Genomic DNA, 13,730 nt, shown 5'->3' with positions numbered 1-13,730 from the left:
CGTCAATACATTTCTCAGAGCAGTCTTATGTTACCTGTATACAGTGGTGTTTTCATGTTTAATTAAGGTGTATTGTAAATGTTTTAAATTTTATAATATACTGTGCATCAAAGATAACAACTAAAATTAATTTGAAGTAATTTAAATTGTATTTTAGTTAGTTTTGGTGTTATCAAAAAGCATTTGTTTATTTTTACTTTCTTTTTTTTTTCCCAATCAGGTCAGTTTTTTTTTTTATTTCTTAACAATAAAAGCACTTCATTAAACTGATCAAAAACATAACCATAAACATTAGTAATGCTAATGCTTCTTATTTATTTAACCGGAAATGGTCATTTGTAACATTATACATTTCTGAACTGTAATTTCTGACCAACTTAATGCATCCTCATGAATAAAATGATCACAAAATTATCACAAACATATAAATGTCATAGTGTTTCCAAACTTTTGAAGGGTTGCGTATATTTGCGTATATTATAACATATATTAGAGGGCTCCTTTCCATACATATAAAAGTGTCATGTTTTATAAAAGCACCATAAAAGTGTCATAAAATGAGTTTATTTGTCCTGTGTGCTACAGTCCGATTATTCAAATCATACAACAGCTTTGTCTAAGAACAGACTGAAATTTAAGTCATTATTCACTGAATATTTCCACCATACGAGGTATGAAGCCATATAACAGTATTTACAAAGCTAATGAATGTCTTCAGAAGACTTGGAATATAGCGCTCGAGTCATATGGACTACATTTATGACACTCCTATGGTGCTTTTTAGACATTTTTGGAGCTCGATATCCCCAAAAACATCGTGAACATTCTTCTAAACATCTCCTTTTGTGTTCCAAAGGAGAAAGACAACATAAGAGTAAGCAAATGATGACAATTACATTTTTTGGGTGAAGAAATGGCAAGATAAATGCACCTTGTTTATATAATTCTATAGTTTATATAAATCTACTGTATGTCAAGTATTTTATATATTAATTATATTATTATTATTACATTAATAACATAATATTATTAATGCAATTTAAATAAAAATAATAGTTTAATTGTTAATATTATAATATTAATAATAAATCTATTATATAAATATTTTAATAACTTTTTGTAGTTTTTATAATTATTATCATTGCTTAATGTTTAGCTACCAGACACCGTAATCTTTGAGACATCATAAAGTCAGTGATGAAGTGATTCTTTCGCCGGAGCTTCAGAGAGTTTGGCCTGATGCATCTGTGAATCCAGTTTATGCCATTCAAGTGGGGCAGCAGCAAGTTTCGGGTGTGCCCACAGCACTGATGCGAGCACTCAGCCCGTACGGTTAACTCAGTATGACTGCAGATCAAAGCGAGCAGGTCCATATGGGAACTCACAGCATAATACTTTTACTTCCCCAGACAGCGTAAAACCAAGCCCTCCAAAAGCAGAGGAAACAGATTCGCAGTGAACAAAGTGATGTGCTATCAAAGAGAAGCTGCATCTGTACGACTCTGCTGTCGTTAGGGTCATGACTTTTCCGTTCTCTGTGAACTCATTGTTGTAACGTCTTTTTCTCTCTAGTTCAAAGACAATGTGTCGTCTCTGAAGACATAATTACAGAATAGATCCTGGAGGTCCATTGTAGTCATTAAAAAATCATCAAAGTATAGACAGACATCTTCATTTTCACAATTTCTTCAAAAGTTGAAAGCGATGGTTCTCAACCCAAAAATGTGTCGTGGACAACAGGGAAAACCAATACTAAATGCAATTAACCATATAATCATGCATAGTTAATATAGCTAAATAAATAGACTTATTAACATCTAAGCAACTTTGGAAAGTGATGAGAAAGCATGTCTTTTGTTGCTGATGTCAAAGGCTGTGCATCAAACCAAACTCTACAGTATTTTAGCACAAATTCATCTGACCAACATGGACAAGTTGCATGACATACCCTCATTGTTGAAATCCATAATATTACCGAAGTGGATACACACACTGTTTAACTATTCCCTTTATTCATTTAAAAACAACAGCAACGTTTCGATCAGAATGATTATTTTGGTACTTTGTTGGGTCGCCACTTGATGTCCAATGTCAAAACTGGAGCCTGAAGACTTGTTTTAACAGAACTGGTCAACCTAAAATTACTCTAAATCTCCACTTTCACTTTTACATCTGAAAGTCACATGTGAAAGTGAAAGTAAAAGTGGAGAGTTAGAGTAAAAAACTAATTAAATATTGTTCTGTTTCTCACCCACACTTATCATATCACTTCTGAAGACATGGATTAAACCACTGGAGTCGTATGGATTACTTTTATGCTGCCTTTATGTGCTTTTTGGAGCTTCAAAGGCCTGTTCACCATTCACTTGCATTGTATGGACCTACAGAGCTGAAATATTCTTCTAAAAATCTTAATTTGTGTTCTGGTGAAGAAAGAAAGTCATACACATCTGGGATGGCATGAGGGTGAGTAAATGATGACAGAATTTTCATGTTTGGGTGAACTGTCCCTTTAATAACTCTTATTTGCTTTATGATAATGGAATGAGAAAGAGGCTGTTTGTACCTCAGCATTGATGAAATGGACCTCAGCTAGCAGACGTAACAGTTCTCCATTTGTGTTCTGCTCTTTCTGGTTTCTCTGCACTGGACTCGCCCCATTCTTATGGTCACCTGAGGTCAGACACATGCAATGAAGATACGTCCGGCTAATATTTCCTTGCATTGCAGTCAAAACTCTTAAAATACAACGTATAATTTCCTAAACATATAAACAATGTTTATTTACTGGAGAAAAAAAAAGGAACCAGGACATGTCCCCTACCCAAGATTATAATGGTTGCTATGCCATTATAAGAAAAGTCATTTTTAATCAAAGAAAATTTACATTTTGGCTATATAATATTAAGATATCAAATGTATGTACACATACAAATAATATGACATATGTTTATAAAATCATAATTTAAATGAATACAAAAATGATGGATAAAAATAGACAATGACAGAAATCTCGGTACATCAGAATGACAGATAATGATTATTCACGCTAGCGGCATCTTTAATATTAAATGGGAATGATAATGAGGCTGTGCGGGATAGACTTGCAGTCTCTTCAATGGGCTGTATTGCAGTTTAAAGTGTTTTTGGGTCGCTCCGCAGACAAAGCATTGATAAAATATCTGTCTGAGAACATTCAGTATACACAGAACTCCAGACAACATGAGCTTTAGAAAATCAGATGTGATCTAGGAGCTTTATACAGCTTTATACCATTCATGCCATTGAAGAGATGGTAAATCTATCCCTCACAGCCTCATTGTTGTTCACATTAAAAATCAAAGATGGCGCTAGCATGAATAAGGTCTATTTCTAGGCCAATCTCTGATTGGGATAGAGATGCCAAAATATATAATTATATCTAACTAGAAAAGAACAATAAAATATCAAATGTACTAAAGGTCGACCGATAGTGGGTTTTCCTGATACCTATAACTAAGGTGGTGGAAAAGGCCGATAAACGATTGTAAGGGGGTTCAGTGGAAAGGAGGCGGCGAGAACCGGCTTAAGAATATAAATAATAGTTTAATAAACAACTTAAGCAAAAAACACACAACCATAAACACACAGTACAGCTGCCTGTAATTCTCTCTCTCTCTCGAACTGTTGTCCCCGGCCGACTTTATCCCTCGCGCGCCCCATCAGGCTGATTGGGGACCGGGCGTGCATCATTCCAGCCCGGCCCCGTCCTCCTCGGCTCTACACCGATTAATCAGCAGATATTTAAAAAATAAATACTAATTAAATAAATTGTTTGAATTCTAAAAATGTTCTTAGTCTTTCCTTGCTATGAAAGGCACAGACATTGAGGCTCCAAAATGAATAAAATCTCAAAAGCAGTTGTGCAACCAAAATCCCAATAATAATCCGAAAAATTTAGATTTGATGTATAACACGGGACTTTTAACTATAAACAAACCCGAAATACACCAGGGACTGACAGAGACTTGGCTCCATTACAATGATGTATACTGTATGTAAATATTAACCAAATGAAGATTTTTATAGCATATTCTGTAGATTCACCAGATGAAGACTTTTGAAAAAATTAAATAAAATAAAAAATAATAATAATAATTATATATATATATATATATATATATATATATATATATATATATATATATATATATAGCTCTGGAAAAAATGAAGAGACCACTGAAAAATGATCAGTTTCTCTGGATTTACTATTTATAGGTGTGTGTTTGAGTAAAATGAACATTTTTGTTTTATTCTATAAAGTACTGACAACATTTCTCCCAAATTCCAAATGTAAATATTGTCATTTAGAGCATTTATTTGCAGAAAATGACAACTGGTCAAAATAACAAAAAAGATGCCGTGTTTTCAGACCTCGAATAATGCAAAGAAGACAAGTTCATAGTCATTTTTAAACAACACAATACTAATGTTTTAACTTAGAGTTCAGAAATCAATATTTGCTGGAATAACCCTGATTTTCAATCACAGCTTTCATGCATCTTGGCATGCTCTCTACCAGTCTTTCACATTGCTGTTGGGTGACTTTATGCCACTCCAGGTGCAAAAATTCAAGCAGCTCGGCTTTGTTTGATGGCTTGTGGCCATCCATCTTCCTCTTGACCACATTCCAGAGGTTTTCAATGGGGTTCAGGTCTGGAGATTGGGCTGGCCATGACAGTGTCTTGATCCGGTGGTCCTCCATACACACCTTGATTGACCTGGCTGTGTGGCATGGAGCATTGTCCTGCTGGAAAACCCAATCCTCAGAGTTGGGGAACATTGTCAGAGCAGAAGGAAGCAAGTTTTCTTCCAGGATAACCTTGTATGTGGCTTGATTCATGCGTCCTTCACAAAGACGAATCTGCCCGATTCCAGCCTTGCTGAAGCACCCCCAGATCATCACCGATCCTCCACCAAATTTTACAGTGGGTGTGAGACACTGTGGCTTGAAGGCCTCTCCAGGTCTCCATCTAACATTAGATGACCAGGTGGAATGACCCTTAACTAGGTCATTTATGTACATTATTTATCTTTCTTTATAAATGATCCCATTGGTCAGAATTAATGGAGACGTATAACTATACACATCAAAGTTCAACATGATCTGTGATGAAACCCTGGGACACTCAAACCTTTAGTTTTGGACGTCTCCTTCAAAGAGTGCATGACATATTAAATATTATAGACAGATAAACATTGAATCAGGCTTCATTATCTGATTTGATATGTTTGGTTTTTTTATCAACCGGTGCATTGATCACAGATTTTTACACTGTGAAGCAAAGTTTAAAATGAAAGTTCAAATACATTTTTAATGGTAATCAATAACACAAGCAAACATATAAGTAAATACATAAAGTTAGCAAGTAATGAAAATGACTTTTTGTGCTTCTTAATTTCTTAAGAATCAGATGATCAATTATTCTGCACCAAACCAAAGCTCCCAAAAGTGTTTTTTTTTTTTTTTTTAATCTTAGTCTGAAAAATGTGTCTTTTCCTGCATGTAGCTCTGCGTTATTTCACTCTTCGTCTCACGGGGGTCACTTACCTCGGTTTGTCCATCGTCCATCATCGTAAAGCAGGCAAAAGCGACAGGCTGCCCGACATACATCAAAAACCTCTTGTTTTCGGGCGATCTTGGCCAGTGACGCCCATAATTTCACCCTAACAAAAAAAGCAAAAAAAACATCTTTTCACTACTGCATTTATAGATTTAACATGAGACCAAACCACCAATCTGTGATTCCCTCGGCATGTCCGTTTCTGTCAGACTACATAATGGATGCTTCTTTCGGCTTTGCTGATTTATGGCACATTCTCTCCTTGTAGAAGGCAAATGGAGAAAAAGGACATTTTTTACATTATAATGCAGTCCTGCTGGGCTTATATGCTGCGGACTCATATTCCTGTACCTGCCTTGAAAACTTTGCAATGTCTTGGGTGCAGCTCTAATGACTTTTGATTTAGTAATTTAGTGACTAAATACACACTGCAAAGGTTTGTGAGTGACAAACATATTTATTTGACGGACAGTGAGGGCATGGGATACAGGAGTCACAACCACAAGCTCTTTCAACATGGAGGACGGCAGATTAATTCCTGCAAAATTCTTGGGGAACTCTTATTTTGACACCGTAATACAATCATGTTGCTGAAGATTAATGTCCATTACATGCTGCCCTCCTGGTGCCGCCTGCCGGCAGGCTTTTTCCTGCCTCCGTAGGGCTGGGGAGGGGGACGAGGGGAGGACAAAAAAAAAAAAGAAGAGTGGGAAAGGGCAAAGCGGAGTGACAGCGAGAGAGAGAGAGAGGAGAGAGAGGAATAACCTGGTTCGCCGGCGCCCGGCCCTCAGCCACTCCCCAACCTCTGGCGGACGACAGCTCGCTCCTCCCCCAGTGGAGGGTAGTGGGTCCTCTGGCCCCGGGCAGACAGTCACACTTCTCCCCCTCTTTTCTCTCTTATCTTTTTTTTCCTCTATTCTTATTTTCCTATGGGGGGAAACGGCAGTGTGCCTCAGATCCTCAGTTGGCTGGTAGTGGCGAGGACTCCACGACAGCGCATCCCTTCATCCTTCCTGGGCTTCGGCACCAATGTAACAAGGTTACTAGCTTCATGGGAGAGGCGGCGGCGGGAACCGGCTGAACCATCAAAATAATGCTTTAATGAAAACTTAAACAAAAAGACACAGAACACAAACGCAAACACTGCAGCTGAGTGTGGCTCTGTCTCTCCCGAATTGCCACGTACCATTGCACTTATCCCTCTCCTCGGCTGATTAGCCCGATTGGGGGCCGGCATGCATAGTCACGGCCCGGCCCCGCACTCCTCCTCGTCACACCATCAAAAACCATCCACTACAAAAACTGTACTCTCCTTCGCCATGTTAAAAGTTTGTTTCCTCCAAACTCGGAAACTCGGGTATCAAAATTATCTCAGAGTTTCCCAGTTGTACGACATGAGGGGCCGTTCAAATCACAAGCCCTTTTGACATTTAATCATGTGTAGGATATGAACTATATCAATTTTCAATAGTTTGAATGCTAATCTTGACATCAGGAATGTACAGTTTTTACTACTAGTGAAAATGCTCAATATCTGTAATTGCATTTTGAAGATGAGTGAATGACAAGTAAAATGCAGTAACAGATATACAAAAATCACTTTTTTTACTCCATTTTATGATATCAAGAATGAGTATTTCCGCCAGTAATGGTGTTATTTTTTATATCATGAATTATCATTTTTATAAGTGCATTTTCACTAGCAGTAATTGCATTGCTGATCACTTGATCTCTGTATTCTTTTTCTTTCCTTTTAATTGATTATTTAATACATTTTTAAAATCAACATTTGTATTTCTTACTTTTTATTCTTATTTTTATTTCTTTTTCTCAAGTGATTTTAAAATGGACTTTTATGCACTTATTTTCTTAATCTTTATCATTTCTATGAAAAGCATTTTAAATCACCATTGTGTTTGAAATGTGCTATATAAATGAAAGTGCCTTGATTATGAATTAGCATTTTAACAAGTAAAAATTGAATACAGTATAGATATCTATAATTGATATCCTGCACATGATTAAATGTTGAACGTTTTGCTGTTTAACACCTGCTAACAAGAAACATGGATGCAAACAGTTTTACCCAATTTTAGCTGTTTTGGATCAAACTAAAATTTGCAACCCGAGATGTCAGGAAATTGTTAGTTAATTGTTGCATGTGTTATAATTATACTCTTTAAATCTGATGCTTTTTAACAGCGTGCGCCCTCAGACAGGTACAAGAGGTGGTATTATATTGTGAACATATTCACGGCTAATAAAGAAGCCAGAAATACATCTTTTCAGTCTATGTATTAACAACAGTTTGCTCAGTTCAGTGCGGTACATGGATGTGATGAAAATTCGGTTTCACTACCTTCAGTTGTAGTATTGTCACTCTGTAAATAACTGTGAACAGAACTGGATTCAGTACTCTGAAGAGGAATGCCAAGCAACATTTAGCAGCAGTGTGTACATGACTATAGTGAGCAAACACACACACACACACACACACACCTCTCTCCGTCATCGGTGTTCTTGTCAAGTCCAGTCAAATGACCTTTGACCTTCTGAACGCAGCTGGCATGTTGTTGGGCTTTAGCAGCGAGGTGTGCCAGACGTCCTTGTGCTTCACTACTAGAAGAAACTGAACAACCACAATATACAACAACATCAGCTCAATCCATACAGCTCGATATGCAGATCATCGAGTCGACACGGATCAGTGGAATCATGTGAAATGCCTTTAGGGCCTAATACCGTTTAATAAAGGCTAGAATTGTTTCAAATTAATTACTTTTCAACATACAGGCTATATATGTGCCATTCATCATGGGACTCGGGCTGCGCTGTCAGCTGACAGTTTATCCCCTTTTCTCCCAATTTGGAATGCCCAATTCCCACTACTTAGTAGGTCCTTGTGGTGGTGCGGTTACTCACCTCAATCCGGGTGGTGGAGGACGAGTCTCAGTTGCCTCCACTTCTGAGACCGTCAATCCGCGCATCTTATCACGTGACTCGTTGTGCATGACATCTCGGAGACTCACAGCATGTGGAGGCTCATGCTACTCTCCACGATCCACACACAACTTACCACACGCCCCAGTGAGAGCGAGAACCACTAATCACGACCACGAGGAGGTTACCCCATGTGACTCTACCCTCCCTAGCAACCGGGCCAATTTGGTTGCTTAGGAGACCTGGCTGGAGTCACTCAGCACGCCCTGGATTCAAACTCGCAACTCCAGGGGTGATAGTCAGCGTCAATACTCGCTGAGATACCCAGGCCCCTCAAAATCTGCATTCTTTTTTTGCTTTCTTTTACTTTAGTTGTGGTAATATGTGCTTAAACGTTAAAATACACTTCAAAATGCAAAAATGCCCGTCTTGGTGAGTAATTAATGTAAACACAGTCCTTTACTGTATGTCTAAAGTGAACATAAACAACAGATCAAAAAAGCAGATTTGTATCTAATTGACCCTTCGCTAAGCTCCGCCCCCCTTGGTTACGGTCGCTCGCTCTGACCAGCTCTGCAGAACTCCCCATAGGAATGAATGGGAGATTGTTGTGGGTGACGTGTTTTTTGGCCAAATATTCTCAAGTTTTAACAGAAGAATTAATGTAAGTGCTTTTATTAAATTATAAGCTTCACATTTCTGCCGTTAAACCCTCCAAAAACTTCCATTGTAAGTGTCTCACTGGAACACAGATTTAAAGAAAAGGAGGGATGAGTTGAAATTAATTGTTGTGGTAATCAACATTATGTCACAAATGCTGTCGATTGAGCTGAACTTGTACTAAACCCGGAATATTCCTTTAATTTCCCTCAGAGCAAATGTAGGTGTCCTCGCTGATGTTACACACGTTCATTTGGGAATGAGGGCAGAAAAAACACTGTATCTCCTCTCAAGGCACCTTGTGTCACTATTACAAGTGACCCAGCAACACATTTTCAGGATCATTTCGATACAATTTTGCTTAAAACTACTCAAACCCACATTACTCCCATAGGCTCTCATTGGAAAAAGGCAAACGCTTGACTGTTGCTAAGACAGGATTGGTCAGAAATGCTTTCAAGGCGGGGCTTAGCGAAGGGTCAGTTATTGGACTTGAGGTGTAAAGGCTGCCTAAAAGATGTGTAGTGTGTTGTTATATTAATCAAACAACAATAACAAGAAAATGAGAAAACCAAATCAAAACCAAAAATACTTTTTTCAATTTATGAATGTTTCAATATTTTATATTGCTGTTAAAAACGTCAAGAACTGTTAACTTAATTTGCATTTTTGTTCTAATTTTTGTATTTGTTTTATTCTTTGCTATTGTTTCTTTGTTCTTACTTTATTACTGCCTGGTCACTCGTCTTGAATAATTACAATATTTACTCAAATCAGTATTTTATTTGTGGTATTGAAACTGGTATTGATAATCGTCAAATTGCTCTTATTTTTAAGCAAAATTTATATTCAGTTACATTATAACTGAAATAAACCCAAATTAATCGGAATCAAATCAAACTGAAATCAAATTGTGAATCAGAATCTATATCGATATTCAGCCCTACATGTGACAATGCCTGTTTTTGGATAATCCAGTAAATTAAATGGTTTACAAATAAAAGATATTGCTCTCATTTTATGCAATTAAAGGGACAGTTCACCCAAAAATGATATTTCTCTCATCATTTACTCACCCTCATGTCATCCCAGATGTGTATGACTTTCTTTCACCTGCAGAACACAAATGAAGATTTTTAGAAGAATATTTCAGCTCTGTAGGTCCATACAATGCAAGTGAATGGTGACCAGAACTTTGATGGCTTAAAAAGCACATAAAGGCAGCATAAAAGTAATCCATACGACTCCAGTGGTTTAATCCATGTCTTCATAAGTGAAAAACAGTCCTTTTTTAGCTAGAAATTCACCTCCCTGTCCAGTAGGTGGCAATTGACTGAGATTGACTGACTTAAATATTGATCTGTTTCTCACCCACACCTATCATATCACTTCAGAAGACATGGATTAAACCACTGGAGTCATATGGATTACTTAAACTGCCTTTATGTGCTTTTTGAAGCTTCAAAATTTTAGCACCCATTCATTTGCATTGTATGGACCTACAGAGCTGAAATATTCTTCTAAAAATCTTCATTTGTGTTCTGCTGAAGAAAGAAAGTCATACACATCTGGGATGGCATGAGGGTGAGTAAATGATGAGAGAACTTTAATTTGTGGGTGAACTATCCCTTTAACTGTTTGACAAAAGAGTGGAAGCTGTTGTAGCAGATAAAATGAGCAACTCCATATTATTGCTCAATAAGCATGTATGAGTGTATTGTTCAGGTGTGCATTCACACACACACACACACACTGCTCTCAGATACATGTGTCAGATTAATGCAGTACTGACGAGGGTTAATAGACTTCACAGAGCAGTGCTGATCTGTGTGTCTGAGCCTCAGGCTGTCAGCTCCAGGGGAATCCAGGCAACAATTACACACACTGCCTTACTTTATGAGACCAAAGAACGCCTGGGTTTATATTCCACATGTGGATCTGACAAGAGGACTTCTACACTCTGCTCACGTAGCCAGAACTTCGACTAACCGAATGAAGTCTGGTCCACACTGCAGCTTATTCTGGCCAAGAACCGGCCACTTAGACAAGAAGAGACCGTCTGACTGACATGCAAATTGAGCAACCACAGTTTGTGTTGTTTTTAAATGTCATTTGGCAGTCTATGTCCAGTTCAGTGACTATTTCTTCCTCAAACGATGTTCATAGTAACTCGGTAACTATGTTTGATAGCAAAAAGTATGTGTGCTCTTACTCCCAGAAGTTGCATGAAGTCAGCCAATCAGATTAGAACTTGTCAGATCAAGGAAGTGTTTTCCAGATCGGTAACTCTTTACAATGAGGTTCTATTCATTAATATTAGTAGATGCATTAGATATCATGAACTAGCAATGACTTTTTACAGCATTTATTAATCTTGGTTAATGTTAATTTATCAGAAAACTATTTTTCATTGTTTTTGTTAGTACATTTCTCATTAAGCAATGTTAGCAATGCCTGTGCAATGTAAAAATTGTGTTAGTATTAGTAGAAATTAAAAGTATTGCTCACAGTTAGTTCATGTTAATCAATGTAGGTAAATAATGTTAACGAATACAATCTTATGGTAAAGTGTGCATTAAACGGTCGGTGAATGAACTGTGGGTGTTCTGACTAAAACAACTACAAAAAAAGAAAGATAAAGAACAAAAATATGTAGAAAACCTCTAACCTTCCATTTTACTGTCGGCATCTAAGACCACCTGGAACGCATCAGGTGCCAGTGTGATTCCAGCACTAACCAGCAGGGGGCGCCGCTTTTTCATAGTCTCATGGCCTTTGTCCTCCTTAGCCTGTTAAAATAACATAATTTATTATTATAATACACCAGAGCTCTGTTCCAAACCCTAGTGAGCTCTCTATTTAGACAGTTCTGACACGTAAGCAATTCTAAAACCTAGGTTTATACACATTGCACAACTATCTATCAGCTGGCCACCGTTACACTCACCCTCTTAAACCTAACTCCCATCCGGGTCATGGCACCATTTTGATGCTCCTGTTCTACCTGCTCCGTACGGGACTCGAACTGGCGTCTCTGGCATGGTAGGCGGGTGCGCTAACAAGGAGGCTAAAGCCTCTAGCGTCAGTCACTAGTGCACCTCTTGAGGTCAGGAGAGTGAGGTTTATACACATTGCACAGCTATCTATCAACTGGCCACCGTTACACTCACCCACCTAAACCTCACTCCCATCCGGGTCACGGCACCATTGTGATGTTCCTGTTCTACCCGCTCTGTATGGGACTCAAACCGGAGTCTCCAGCATGGGAGGCGGGTGCACTAACAAGGAGGCTAAAGGCTCTAGCGTCAGTCGCTAGTGCACCTCTTGAAGTCAGGAGAGTGAGGTTTATACACATTGCACAGCTATCTATCAACTGGCCACCGTTACACTCACCCACCTAAACCTCACTCCCATCCGGGTCACGGCACCATTGTGACGTTCCTGTTCTACCCGCTCCGTATGGGACTCGAACCGGCATCTCTGGCATGGGAGGCGGGTGCACTAACAAGGAGGCTAAAGGCTACAGCCTCTAGTGTCAGTCACTAGTGCACCTCTTGAGGTCAGGAGAGTGAAGTTTATACACACTGCACAACTATCTATCTATCTATCTATCAGCTGGCCACCGTTACACTCACCCCCCTAAACCTCACTCCCATCCGGGTCATGGCACCATTATGACGCTCCTGTTCTACCCGCTCCGTACAGGACTCGAACCAGCGTCTCCGGCATGGGAGGCGGATGTGCTACCAAGGAGGCTAAAGGCTACAGCCCCTAATGTACCTCTTGAGGTCAGGAGAGTGAGGTTTATACACATTGCACAACTATCTATCTATCAGCTGGCCACCACAACACAATTCTAAAGCAACTCAAGAATGCATTGTGACAGTCGTTTTGGACGATTCGTTAAATGCTGACTTTAAATTATGGCTGTCGATTTAATGTGTTAATTCAGTGCGATTAACTATATAATTTTTTTTTTATAATGAATCATGTCCCCGGATAGTTATCAGGAATTTTCCTACCATCGGAGCAATTCAAGCTTGAAGTACCACCTGTTTTCAGCAGGGGGCAGTAAGCGAAACTCCAGCTGTACAGACAACAAACAACACTCAGACTTGTTTGACATGTGTTCACAGCTGGACGGAGCATAATTCCGAATCCAGGGATCTCAAAATGTGTCTAAGTTGCAAGTTACGCTTACCTTGACACTGCAGCCCAAAAAGTCAAAACAAATTGAGACACTCCAAAAGTGTCTGTCTGATGCATGTGTACATTGACATGTCCTTAAATCCTTATAATAAATCTATCTCGGACAGATTGATGAATTCAGTTGCAGAATGGATTACTGTGGACTGTAGGCCAATGGTTATGTTCAGTAATATGGAAATAAACCACTTTTTGCATTGTCTTATCAATGCATTTTAATTATCTGAAATATTATATTTATAAAACGTATTATAATTATTTAAATGTAAATATAATTATTTAATCATTAGATACTGCATTGTTATTATGTCAGGGCCTTTC

At 38.4% G+C, this 13,730-nt stretch overlaps 1 protein-coding gene across 1 annotated transcript in view; it reads right to left on the bottom strand.

Moving 5' to 3' along the window:
- The window catches only part of LOC127413812 (cilia- and flagella-associated protein 46), a 118,438-nt gene that overhangs the window by 81,523 nt on the left and 23,185 nt on the right, over positions 1 to 13,730 (bottom strand). The window contains exons 14-17 of the mRNA XM_051651226.1: positions 11,872 to 11,992; positions 8,103 to 8,232; positions 5,591 to 5,706; positions 2,567 to 2,673 (exon numbers count right to left, since the gene is read on the bottom strand). Coding sequence (XP_051507186.1) covers positions 2,567 to 2,673; positions 5,591 to 5,706; positions 8,103 to 8,232; positions 11,872 to 11,992 — 474 coding nt within the window. The remainder of the gene's footprint in view (positions 1 to 2,566; positions 2,674 to 5,590; positions 5,707 to 8,102; positions 8,233 to 11,871; positions 11,993 to 13,730) is intronic.

The sequence above is a fragment of the Myxocyprinus asiaticus genome, chromosome 23 (assembly GCF_019703515.2).
Source record: "Myxocyprinus asiaticus isolate MX2 ecotype Aquarium Trade chromosome 23, UBuf_Myxa_2, whole genome shotgun sequence".
Lineage (NCBI taxonomy): Eukaryota > Metazoa > Chordata > Actinopteri > Cypriniformes > Catostomidae > Myxocyprinus > Myxocyprinus asiaticus.
This window is presented reverse-complemented; position numbering and strand designations above follow the sequence as displayed.